The 13,778-nt window shown below is 43.6% G+C and overlaps 1 protein-coding gene across 8 annotated transcripts in view; it reads right to left on the bottom strand.

Moving 5' to 3' along the window:
* Window positions 1-13,778, bottom strand: part of FNBP1 (formin binding protein 1) — a 142,994-nt gene that overhangs the window by 66,158 nt on the left and 63,058 nt on the right. For all 8 annotated transcript variants that reach the window (XM_044264693.1, XM_044264686.1, XM_044264687.1 and 5 more), the window contains exons 3-4: window positions 9,391-9,447; window positions 8,543-8,690 (exon numbers count right to left, since the gene is read on the bottom strand). In XM_044264693.1, coding sequence (XP_044120628.1) covers window positions 8,543-8,690; window positions 9,391-9,447 — 205 coding nt within the window. The remainder of the gene's footprint in view (window positions 1-8,542; window positions 8,691-9,390; window positions 9,448-13,778) is intronic.

Genomic DNA, 13,778 nt, shown 5'->3' with positions numbered 1-13,778 from the left:
TGCCTGCTGCTGTCCTTGTGGCCACGGTGGTAAGAGAAAGAGGACGAGGCACAGAGAGGGCAGCTGTGGGTGCAGCAGCATTTTCAACAGATCTGGATGACGTTTTTTGAACAAAGTGGAGGCGTCAACTTGCAAAGGTCTAGGGAAGGAAACATCCTTCGGAGTGCCTGGAACAGCAGTGGAGATGCCCTGAAGCAGGAAAGGCCTTCCTGTGTTCCTCGACGGCTGATGCCAACATGATCAGACCAAGATGAGCAGTAAGACAGAAGCAGGCAAGGGCCGGACCGCGGACAGCGGTTCCCTGGGCCGCGCTGAGGGTGAGGGAAAGCTACGGAAAGACTGAAGAAGGGAAGGGACGTGGTCTGTCTGCATGATGACAAGGCTGCACCGGCTGCTGTGCGGAGAACGTACCGAATGGGGCAGGCGCGGCAGAGGGACAGGGAGGAGGTTGCTGCACCTGTTCACGGGACAGCTGGTGGCACAGGTGGAGATGGGGAGCTGCGCCACAGACCTTGGGAGCAAGAGGGATAAGGTAGGAGGCTTGGGGCAGTCCTCCAGGTGAGACAATGAGGGACCGGATGAGGGGTGAGAAGTGTTTGGATTCAGAATGTTTACTGAAGGTAGAGCTGACAGGACCTGATATATATATTACATAGACAGGGCCCATATTATATGGGGTGTGAAGGAAAAAGAAGTCCTGGACGCCCTATTGTTTGGGCCAGAACAATTACGTTAACAAAGAGTGCCATTTAACGAACCGAGGAAATGCAGACTGGAACAGGGGTATGATAAAGGGGTTTGGGGGATCCACAGTTTCTTTTTGGATGGGATAAAAAGCCCTCTGCATCGCACAGCTCTGGGGCATCACTCCTAGTGCTGCTGGGCTCCAGGGACACTCCCTCCCCTGACAATGGGGTGCTCAGAGACGCTGCATCGGGCTCATCCAGGGAGATGGCAAGTGGGTGCCTGGATACAGGAGAGTCCGCTGGGACACAAAACATCAGTGAAACAATTCCTGGTTCTAAGAAGAAAAAGAAGGTCTCGTTCCAGCTCAGGAGGGAGCACCACAAAACCCAAAGCTGCACTTCAAATCCAGGGAATCAAGAGCAGAATGTCAGCCTCCTGATAACTAGGTATGTTATAACTAGGTATGTTAGTCCATAAATGCTCGGGTGAAATTTTAATGATTCTGCAAATGACAGAACCACAGCGGTAACAGGGCCTGGATGAACAGCACGCGCCTGTCACGTCCTCCCAAAACAAAAGAGACATAACAAAACCAAATACACCTTCTAGAGATACATTAAACCAGGAGCTATCCGTGGGTGTCCCACCAGCAGGACATAGGCAGAAGACCAGCAACTTCTACAGGGCTCCCTGCTTTCAGATTTGTTTAAATAAAGGTGGTAACCCCAGTAAAGAGGAGGTATTATGGAAACCCTCCTCTTCCAGGCTATGAAATCGAAAAGTCCCTCTTGCCTTTCTGTGTTCTCTCCCCACAGGTCCTGGCTTTATAATGGAGCACCCCAGGTGCGTCTAATGGGACCGGAAAGATCAGAAATTGACTTGTAATGACTTGATCACACACGTAAGACCATTTTAGTTTCTGCATTCCCTCACGCTAGGCTTTGTTTGTTTGCTGAAATCTCTTGTAAAAACATATTCGAAGCATAGTAGGGTTAGTCCACGCTACAAAACTGCCTTATAGGATATTAAGTCCTTCCCTAAGTTCCTAAATAGGACCTACCCAATAGCTAACTTGGAGATGATGGTATCTTTTAGTATCAATTTTTAAACACCTCTGGGACCTCAGGGAAAAGATATAACTGGCCAACCTAAGTAATGTGGGGTCTTGTAAGCACTCTCTGAGTTTATAAAAATTTTAGTGAGTCATTGAAGGTACTGTATAATCGTTTCCTCTAGAACTTTTCAGATAACCGCTGCCAAAAAGCGATTCTGTTCCTGGCCAATATTTGGTAATGAACCATACTTTCCACCTGCTGAGAGAATCTTGCTTGGAAGTTCCAGTCAATGTCAGCCAGCACCTCCTGACTCCCCTTCTGGAGCTACAAATCTCTATAAAAATCCCTCTTACACGGTTCGCGTTGATCACCGTGCATTACCCTGAGACACACTCGAAGGCTTGAGCTGAACCAAACAACCTTTCCGAAATTCTTTAACAACTTGATTCAACGGGCAAAAATCGCCAGCAAGGCACCCTCATTCTTATAGGGGAATCTATCTGATAGCGACTCTGAACTACCCACACTTCAGATCGGGTAATTCACAACCTCGTTGATCATTTCTGTGACTTAGGAATCTCATCTACATTTCTCTCAAAGACCATCACTCTGGTAAATGACCAGAGCTTAATTAAGAACCATAAATCACGTTACGTTCGACCTCGTACTCTCTTCCTGGAATTTAGCTTGGAGGAACGGTGCCCACCCCACGCACAAAAGAGCTATGAAAGAAACGAGTTCTCTGCAGTACTCTTTATATAACTAAAAGTAAGTAAATAACCCGAAACTGGTAATAGCCTACAGGTCAAATAGTAAAGAATTAGTTAAGTGAATGACACGAGCGTTAGAATAATGCATAGCCACTAAGATTCTAATGATGAAAACTACCTGTTCTCATGCAGAAAAATAAAAACTGCTTATGAAATTAAATGGGGAATAAAGAAAAATGTAAGTTATATCCATATAGGACTAATATGCTTAAGTGTTACAGATAGGAAATATATTTATATAGACATATTACGTATACATGTCTATATCAGTCTTTGTACACATCAATATCTTTGTGTCTATAAGTGACACCTAGAAGATGACTTGGAAAAAAATGAGGATTTTTACTTTTAAAAATTTCAAGTTTTTGTTCTTTAATCCAGAATTTTGGTAACATTCTTTAAAAATATTGACAAGTAATACATGAATCATAACATTCCCCCCTTCAAAAAGGGGGGGAAGAGTACATAAAAGAAATAGAAGTTCTTTTTTTTTTCTTTTTTTTTTAATTTTTAAAGTAGACTCCACACCCTGACGGAGGAGGGTGTGGAGTCGACTCCAGAGGAGCCTGACGCAGGGCTTGAACTCACGACCGGAGATCAAGACCTGAGCAGAGATTAAGAGTTGGATGCTCAACCGACTGAGCCACTGGTGCCCCAAGAAACAGAAGTTCTTTTTGCAAGTCAGCTAAAAGAGATGACTATTGTATTACTGCAAATCTGTCAAAATCTAGGAAAATCAGGCAAGTATAAAAATTTCCAGATTTTACACATTAAAACTAATCATGTTGCCTTATAAAGAATATTGATTTCCCAGTAATTTCTCCTGAACACCAGTAAATCCTAAATATTGTCACATAGTACAGATTTATTGGTAATTTACATCTGGACAAAAAACTGAATACAAAGCAAAGGAACGGGCAGTGTGTACTCTGACTTATGTTCTTCCCAAAGACAGGCCACTGATCCTATTCTCTCTAAAGAGAAGGTGAGTACCTCGCTAAAATATACTTTCTGGGGTGCCTGGGTGGCTCAGAGGGTTACGCTTCTGCCTTCGGCTTGGGTCATGATCTTAGGGTCCTGGGATGGAGCCCCACATCGGGCTCTCTGCTTGGCAGGGAGCCTGCTTCCCCCCATCTCTGCATCTCTACCTACTTGTGATACCTACTTGTGATCTCCTCTCTCAAATAAACTAAAAAAAAAAAAAAAAAGTTATTTTTGAAAAATCAATTTATTTTTCTAACAACGAGCCTATAAATTTGTGTCTCGGAACAAACTGTTTCCTTAAGATACTATGTGGGAGAGTTGCACGTCTTATGGGAACAAGGGAGGTGTGGACATCGCTGCCTAAAACCCACCTTTTCTCCAAAGAACGTGAACAGCAGGTGTTGTTCTGTTTTATAATGGGAGATTTTTAAGACTTCAAGGACACACAGCTGGCTCATTATCATGAAGTGGCCCCCAGGATGAGAAGAATGTCCATCCCTCCCTCTACTTCCCTCTTACTACCTTCCTTTCAAATCCAGAGGGAAGGAAACATTCTTCACAGAATGAGCTCTGTCACCACAAAGACCCTTGTTAGAGATTCATCTATTCAAACACAGCAAAATCTAGAGGAGAAATAATTCTCCAGTAGTATTCCAAACTGAACTTGGAAATAACTCTATATGCAGTAATGAGATCCAGCAGTAATCCTATAAATTTGAAATCATCCCTTTGGGCAGACAGGATTTCGCCGCTGTACCAAATGGCCCAAAACGCATTATACTAATGGTTAAGACTGGCACTTAAGCAAGACATGATTTCTGGTCAGCTCTGAGAATTACTAGCTAGACCTAAAATGGTGAAAGCCTCTCATTTCAGCGTTGTCCACCAATTCTACATTTTTACAAAGTTCTTTTTAAATGCACTGGGCCATACTGTTATGACATACGGTCTCAGGGAAGCCTGTATACATTCCTGCTTTCTGTAATAAACCCGGATCAGAACACTTGGGGGGAGATACCTGGGTGGCTCAGTCGGATAAGTGTCTACCATCAGCTCAGGTCATGGTGGCAGGGTCCTGGGATCGAGTCCTGCATCCAACTCCTTTCTCAGCGAGGAGCTCACTAGACTCAGAATGGGGCTCAGAGAGCCCTTGGGACCCAGTCTGATGTGTCACAGCTGGTGGGGCTGCCTGAATCCCAAGCCCGTTTGTTGACCAGAACATCCTTTCCTCTCCTAGCCCGACAGCCTCCCAGGGAGCTGTGGACACGCAGCTGGTCTGGGCTCTCCCTCTCCTAGGAAAGATGTGCAGCACGCGGTCAGCCCTTCACAGCAGCATGGCAACAAGGCCCCTGGCTGGGACACCGGAAGACCTGGATCTGAGTTCCAGCTCTGTTGTGTCACTTCCGCTGGTCACAAATGTCACCACAAAGTGGAGAAGATCCCATTCTGCTGTGTTTTTAAGAGTTATCTTTTTTTTAAAGGTTTTTATTGATTTATTTGAGAGAGAGAGAGAGAGAGAGAAAGAGAGAGAGAGCGCACACAGAGGGAGAGGGAGACTCCTTGCTGAGCAGAGAGCTTAATGTGGGGCTCGATCCCAGGACCCTGAGATCATAACCCAAGCCAAAGGCAAATGCTTCACGGACCAAGCCACCAGGCGTGCCAAGAGTCATCTTCACTTTTTTCTTTCTTAAAAAGATTTAATTAATTAATTTATTTGAGAGAGAGCGAGTATGGGGTGGGGTGTTAAGGGAGAGAGGGAGAAGCAGACTCCCCACAGAGCAGGAGCCTGACTCGGGACTTGATCCCAGGACTCCAGGATCATGACCTGGGCTGAAGGCAGCTGCTTAACCAACTGAGCCATCCAGGCACCCCATGAGTCATCTTTTCAAGAATAAGTAAGATCACTCACTAATAAGAGTCCGAGGAGCCCAAAGGGAAAGCTCTAAAGGAGAAATATTGGTCATTATGGTTCGACCTCAAGGAGTGCCTTACCTAGAGCTGATTGCCCGTGAGGAAGCGGACACTGTCTAACCCGGCATCCTTGAATGTAAGTTAAAGAACGTCACTCAGTGGGAACAAAAACACGCATGTGAACATGCATGGCCCCGAGAGCCACACAGAGCCACCCCCTGGGGAAGGGCCTGACCCCCGCCTTGCTGCCTCCAGCCTCCTGGTCTGGGATAAAATGTGTCACTGTCCCCCTCCCGAAGAGATGCTGTGAAGATGAAAATGTAAAGTCTAGTAGCTATCAGTTATTATAATCCACAAAAATGAAGACTCAAGGCCAAACAATTAAACAGACAATATAACCAGAATAATTTCTAAAGTCGCCGCGTATCCATATACAACCTAATGGCCCATTACGTGGTCATTCAAAATAATGATAAATATGTAGGAAAAAAGCACAAAGGTTCATGATGCATTCTATTAAAACACCACAAATACGCATTTACGTACGGCTATTCTTTCTTTCTAGAACTTTAAAAGGGTTCCCAATTTCCTAAAATGTCATCTCATGTAATTACGAAATGCTTCAAGAGCCCGGTGGTTGTCGTTATTCCCAGTGGAACATCTGACTCAGATGTGTGCTTGTAATTCTCCCTAAAATAAAAGGAGCACTACGAACTGCAGATCTTATTTAATGTCTCTGTATCACCTATAATTTACTCTATAAATTACTATAATTCCTGATTAAAAAAGGAACAGAATTCAAGCTACAGATACGACGGACTGTACAAAAGACATGATTCGCAGTGAATGAATAAAACAAAAGGACCCAATCACAACAATGAAAAGGAAATACAAGGATCCTCCACTAATGACACAAAGTCCAAGAACAAAGTGAATAAAGTTGAGTCTAAAACGGCTCCTCTCTACTTCCTAATGCTTACTTCCACCCTGGCACTCTTCCAGGTGCTTGGGATACCACAGGAGCCAAGAAAATTCTTGCCCTTGAAGAGCTTACATTCTAGTGTGAGACAAAAGAAAACAAATATATAAAGTGTTAGATGTTGGTAAGCACTATGGGAATACAATAAAGCAGGGAAGGTGGTGGGAATGAGGCGGGGAAAGAGAGGAGAGACTTTGTAATTTTAAATAAGGTGGACAAGACAGACCTCAAGAAGACGCTATTCCTGAGAAGTCAGTAAGTGAGCTCTGTAGGTATCTGGGGAGAAAGGTTTCCAAGGAGAACAGAGCCAGTGCAAAGGCCCTGGGCTAGGGTGACACAGGGTGAGGTTGCAATAGCAAGGGGGCCATGTGGCTGGAAGAGAGGCATTCAATAAAGTTAACAAGAAGCCAGTTTATGTGGGCTCATATCTCATGATTCACTTCAGAAACAGAATTTATATTCTGTACTAAAGTAAAGGCAGAGAGTTCTGGTTTAGGGTGTTTGCTAAATTTCTAAGCTACGTGGGTAGCTGAAGGTCAGTCAAGAGACACAAAGCACTGAACAAAGAAACAAACAGGAAGAAGGTATAAACTTTGCAAGGTTGAGGGAAGTTCAAGAACCCGGGAAGCAGTCCAACATCAAGTTCAGATTTACTCTATTTAGTTTATGATTATATTAGACATTTGTGCTTCATTTTGAACTTCAGTATTCTGTGCACTGCTTCCTTTCCATCATAGAAAAGATCTTTAATGAACGGTCTGGAAGATGCTGTCATCTAATTTGGGGCTCTAGTGCAGGGTTTCTCAATCTGGGCACTATGGACATTATGGGGCAGGTAATTCTTTGTTGGAGAGACCGCCTGTGTATTGTAGGATATTTACGAGCATGTCTGGGTTCTACCCACCAGATGCCAATGGCAACCCCCTGGACAGTCAAAACTATCTCCAGATACTGGTAAGTGTTGCCGGGGTAGGCAGAAAAATTGTGCCCAGTTGAGATCCACTGCTCTTATGTGAACAGATAAAACATGTCATCTCAGTTTATGAACCAGTGGGTTTTGTTTTGTTTTTCAAACCAATGGTTGTTCTTAAGGCATATTATCTGTTCCTAACTACTAAACTCGCCCAAAGCTATGTGCTACCTATTTATAGCTTACTTAGAAAGAAGTAAACTCCTCAGATGTTCCAAAAACTTTCCTGTCCCAGGGCCTTTGCACTGGCTGCTACCTCCATTGCTTGTCCCAGGCAACTGCACCTCATCCTTTGAGTCTTATTAAAACGTTGGCTGTTTAGGGCCCTGGGAAGCTTCTCCCCGACCCTGAGCACGAGCATGTTAGGCACAACTATCATCTCCTCCTGGGGAACCTACACTCATACTTCACAGCAACCATCACAACTGCAAGTAAGTAATTCTTTTGATGATTATTATTTAACATCTCTTCCATTTGTTCAGTAGGAATCCCACCTTCTCTCTTGGCTCCTGCATGTCCAGGGCACCAGAAGAACCATGGTGGACTTGGATTTAAATGAGAAAAGCATTATCGTGGGCCAGCTTTAGTACTTTATTCCTAACAAATTATGATGCCCTGTGTAAGCCATCAGAGAACAAGGACACCAACCGCAGCTTACAATTAAACCTTTTAGGACAAAACCTTGACTATGAATATACTTTATGTGAGTGCACGTATTTCTCCTTTGTTAACAGTAAGAGCTATGATAAGATGATAACCAAGGCAGGAGGACCAAAAAGGGCCTCTTCGTGAGATGACAAAGGACCCAGAGAACAGCTGATGGCACTGAGATCACCTTTCTGGCTTTTGTGAACACATTATCAGCATTTAAGTTAATACTACTTATTCCACGCCGCGTGTACTACCTGGTATCGCTTACTCTTTTTATGTGTGAGATCCTCAAATACATTTAAACTCCTCTTAGGGATTTTATTCGGGGGAGAGGGGTGTCCTCAGATAAGTTTCAGTGTCTGAGGGACCCTTGCAAAGACCTAGAAACACCTTCTAGGAACAGGGTCCATAACTTTTTCCACGATTCAGTTCAAGACCCACCACGTTATATGACTGTGTTTAATTTGAAAGCTTCTAGGGATATTCCCATTGCCCCTGGTCCATCTCTTAGGAAGAAAAAACAAACTTCTGTTACCGATTTCCTCTCTTGCTTCAGCTCCTGGACGTAGCGGGCTAACTCCACAGTGATGTTCGAGGTCATGTTCTCGGAGATAACTTCATGCTGCCCAGCGTAATCATTCATTTCGTTCAGGGTGGAAAGGAAGGCTTTACAAGCTGTATACCTACGGAAATGAGCACACGCCACTCTTTCAGACAGGGGCCCCGTCCGTTCTAACACTATATGCGCTGACGAAATATTAATTAAAATCAGGTTAATGTGCGTCAATGTCCCATAGGATCCCAAAAGTTCCATTACTCATAAGAGCATTCTCGTCGAAATGGCTCAGAATTAATTACCACTGAAGCACTCTACATTCTGTGAAGCCGAACGGCTCTATGTAAGGCAGTATTTAGCCTCGTTAATCCTGGTTCCAATATGACCCCAGATACTGTACATGCCAACTATGCATTAATTCAATGGATGTTTAGATCTAAATTAGAGATTTAACACTTCTGCACTGTCTATGCTAAGGTGCCTAAGTTGCTTACTGAAATGGACAGATTTCTCAAAGAGACGCCTGACATGACATTACAAAAGCCAATCAAGACCATGGAATGCACAATCCTCACTTCCTGTATTTGCTGAGATTACATTCTGAGCTTTTCCCAATTACCTTAATTGAAACAATCTGGAATAGGTCTAGTGACTCAGCGTAAGTTAGCTGAGCCGGGTTTTTACCGTTCTTGATGCCAATTTAAAAACTAGCACAAACACGGGTGGGGAATGCAGCTTATTTCTGTACATTTCCTTTCTCCTTTCCTTCATCAGCATCACGGCCGGTGTAAAGATTATCAGCACATAATTATCAGCGTTAAACAGACCTGTATTCTTCTTCCTCCTTCGAGTTCTTTTTAGGTTGGTATTTCTTTGCGAGGTTCCTAAAACAAAAATGCAGACATATCACCTTCTATAGAAAGATGATTGAGAAATCGGGAATGAGAGATGAAGTCAGTGCTTTGTGCGTAAGTTAAAAAAAAAAAAAAACGCAAAATGTCCGCAGCTGAAATTCATTTATTTCCTTCCTTTTTTTTTTTTAAGAAAGTCATCTCTACACCCAGTGTGGGGTTGGAACTCCACGACCCCAAGACCAAGAGTTGCCAGCTCTCCCAGCTGGGCCAGCCAGGTGCCCCTGCTTCCTTCCATCTTTTCTGCATGGGAGATAAAGCTCCGGTTGTGAAAGACTTGCATCGTTTTTAATCTTTTACCCCAAAGGCAGAGCACGTGAGAACAGAAAGGGTCAGGAGTTGATGCTAACCTGGCTGTTAACAACCTGACTTTAATTGGAGAGTTCAGACCATGTGTACACCTGCGGCCGATTTCATCTGCAGCACTGAGCTGAGGGCGAGTTTCCCTCCGGGCTACCGTTCCCTCCCCATCATCTTCATGATGATCCAAGAAAAGCATGCGGACTATGTCCAAATGCTCAAATTAAAAATCCAAGTACCGGGTGCCGAGGGGGCACCGTGGGTAAGCATCTGACTCGGTTTTGGCTCATGTCATGATCTCGGGGTTGTGTGCTCAGAAGGGAGTCTACTTGGGATTCTTTCTCTCCCTCTGCCCCTCCCACTCGTGCTCTCTAAGATAAATAAATAAATCTTAAAAAATAAAAAAAACAAACCCAAGTGCCAAAGGCATGTTGTCAGGGCTGTGTGGTTGCTCCTGCAAAGAGCTAATGAAAAGGAAAGGAATTTAGGGGCTGTTAACGTAAGACATTTAATTAGGAGGACCTGCCTGCCCAGGAGAGTTGCACTGACCACACTCAGATGAGACAAAATCACTCACATCTCTCTTTCTAATCTCGCCTCCAGGTCAAGAATCCAGACTATCTTTACATTCAACACACTTAAATTTACGCAAAAACCAGGAGGTAACCCTGAAAAAAATGAAACTCACTCCCATGGATCCCGCCCCTGACTTGGATGGCAACAGTTTAGGGAAACAGCCGGGAGAGGCTGACTAATGGTCCACGACGGGGGGTCCTCACTTGACCACAATGCAGTACTCACTTCCCTATTTATCCCGTTTCTATTCCTCTTTCCTAGTAGCTACTTTCATTATTTCACATTTTCTTTTATTCTCCCTGAATCTACAGATTCGCCTAGAAAAATGTGCCATCAGAAGTTTACAATCTTGATCATGGTACTTTATACATAAAAAGTGGATGTGATTTCATCTCTAACAGGTGTTACTAGATGACATGAGGCAATGGACTTCAGTAAAAAAGGGGGCGCCTGGGTGGCTCAGTGCGTTAAGCTTCTGCCTTCGGCTCAGGTCATGATCCCGGGGTTCTCTCTGCTCAGCAGGGAGCCTGCTTCCCCCACCCCCTCTGCCTGCCTCTCTGCCTACTTGTGATCCCTGTCTGTCAAATAAATAAATAAAAATCTTAAAAAAAAAAAAAAAAGACATTGCTCTGGGATGGGTTGAACCCAGACAAATCAGTGAGCAAGTCTGGGCGTCATCTGGGAGTTTAAGGGAGTTGGATGAAATGACCTCTATTGCCCCTTCAAGTTTTATGACGCAGTAGATAACACCCAATAGAATATCAATTGTTGCAATTTAAAATGAAGTTATTGGATGCTTGGGTGGCTCAGTCTGTTAAGCATCTGCCTTGGGCTCAGGTCAGGATCCCAGAGTCTTGGGATTGAGTCCCGAGTCCCTGCTCGGCAGGGAGCTGCTTCTCCCTCTGTCTGTGCTCTCGCTCTTTCGACCAGTAAATAAATATAACCTTTTAAAAAATAAAATAAAATGAAGATATGAAGAGCACGTGGGTGGTGCACTCAGTAGAGCTTGTGAGTGTTGATCCTGGGGTCATGAGTTCAAACCCCACGTGGGGCACAGAGCTTACTTAAAATAGTAATGATAACGCTAATATCATCAATACTAATGAAATAAAAGTAAAATGAAGACATGATGGGGCGCCTGGGTGGCTCAGTGGGTTAAGCCACTGCCTTCAGCTCAGGTCATGATCTCAGGGTCCTGGGATCGAGTCCCGCATCAGGCTCTCTGCTCAGCGGGGAGCCTGCTTCCCTCTCTCTCTCTCTGCCTGCCTCTCCATCTACTTGTGATTTCTGTCTGTCAAATAAATAAATAAAATCTTAAAAAAAAAATGAAGACATGAGCATATGATCATTTCAAAATTTAATTAATTTTTGACTATTAATTATAATTAATAACTGATGAGAAGAGAACGTTCCTGCTTGAAGGCTGCTCTCGTGTGACCCATGCTTCAATAAACCATGTCGTATTTTCTCTGCTGATACTCTGAACGCATAGAACAGTTTCCCTAATAAATCTAGATCCAAAAGGATGCTGAAAAACATTTCCTTTAAAAATATGGCTTAGGGGCACCTGGCTGGTTCAGCAGGTGAAGCATGTGACTTTTGAGCTCGGGATTGTGGTTCAAGCCCCACACTGGGTACAGAGATTACTTAAAAAATAAAATCTTTAAAATAAATTAATTAATTCATTAATAATGTGGCTTAAAGACACAAATAATGCAAAGGAGAGACATCTTCCTTGTTGAAAGCACAGTACGGCTGAGATGGTTTACCACAGTCACTCCTTAAAAGGCAGGTTCAGTAAAAACAGTCCATCCTACTTAACAGGTGGCCAGATGGAAAGGGGAACACATGGAAAGCAGATGACTATATAACCAAGAGGTTCTTTTCCACATAGACATAGAGTAGAATATATGGGAAGTTGGAGTGTTGAAAAGCCTATTGGCTGCATGTGTGTTTTTTTTTTTATTTGGTTGGTTTTTTTTTTTTGGGGGGGGGCAGAGAGGAAGAGGAGTGGGGGGGTGGGGGCAGAGGGAGCAGGAGAGAGAATCTTAAGCAAGCTCCATGCCCTGTGAGGAGCCTGACGTGGGGCTCAATCTCCCAGAGCTGTCAGAAGTGTGTGAGACTCTTGATCTTGGGGTTGTAAGTTCGAGCCCCAGGTGGGGTGTAGAGACTACTTAAATAAAACAAACAAGCAAAAACCCACTTCACATTTTAAAAAATAAATTTAAAAATTTAATAAATACACATTTTCTTTTCAGTTTCCAGTCCTAAGCCTTCATAAAAATAATTTTAAATTTTATATCTAGTTGAAGGAAACATAGCTTGACTAGAGACAGGTAAAACCAGAATTCTTTTGAGTTCTTTCTCGCCAGTCCAAACCGAAACGGGATTAAAGACAATAGGGGGAGGTCTGTTGTGGGTGACAACCTGTGGAGACGGTCACGTTGGGATGAATGAGTCTCACTTTGACCATGTTGGCATATACAGCATTCAAAATGCTTCTTAAAAGCACCAGTGAGTAATTCACTCTATAAATGCCAACAGAAAACTAAAAGCTTAAGAGGTATGGAAGGGAAAATGAGAATTTTTCTCTCAGGGACCACTAGACAGAAGGATCAACTTTCATTTCCATTTTCTGGAGATGAGTTTTCTCGCCTTATTTTGTATGAGGTCACCTAAAAAACAAGCAAGGAAATAAACCACAAAGAGCAGCTTTAAATTTATGGGATCTTTCTGAGAAATTTTAAGTGTTTTATGTATTACACTTGCTCTTCAGACAGGCTAATGAAAAGGTAAGAGAAAAACATAATCCTCTCATAAGGATACTGGGTTTGAACTTGGTTGATCCGAAGAGCCACAGGGAAGCTTTAAAAAAAAAAAGGAGATACCTGGGCCCAGTGCCAGGCCCTCTGAAATGGAAGTCCAGGGTTGGGTCCAGGAATGTATTTGGTTTTTTTTTTTTTCTCTATCTTTCTTTCTTTCTTTCTTTTTTTTTTTTTCAAAGCTCACCACAAGACTTCCGGACAAAGACAGCAGAATAAAATTCGATCAGAAAACTGTGCTTTCCCAACAAGAGGTAAGAAGGAAAAGCCAGGACAATTATCAACAGCAGAAAACAAGCCCATGGGGAAAGAAGCATAATTTCAGTCTACGCACTTTGTAAAGTGGCGACCATGGTGAGGGACAGAAGATACTGGGGCCGTGGAGAAGGATGCTGTCCCTACTCTTGCTGCCACTACGGCCGGGGGTGAAGTGGGGTCGGAATAAGCCCATAAAACCCTTAGGATCAGTTTCGACAATATACACTGAAGGGTGAGTAAACAATCGGGGACAGTGACAGGAAAGCTCTGAGAAGACGCGCAGGCTGACCACTCAGGTTCCAGAATTCAGGCAGGAGCAGGGGTCACCACCTGGATCCTCACGCTCCA

Source organism: Neovison vison, chromosome 9 (genome assembly GCF_020171115.1).
Source record: "Neovison vison isolate M4711 chromosome 9, ASM_NN_V1, whole genome shotgun sequence".
Lineage (NCBI taxonomy): Eukaryota > Metazoa > Chordata > Mammalia > Carnivora > Mustelidae > Neogale > Neogale vison.
The sequence above is the reverse complement of the archived record's forward strand: the minus strand, read 5'-3'. Positions and strand labels throughout refer to the sequence as shown.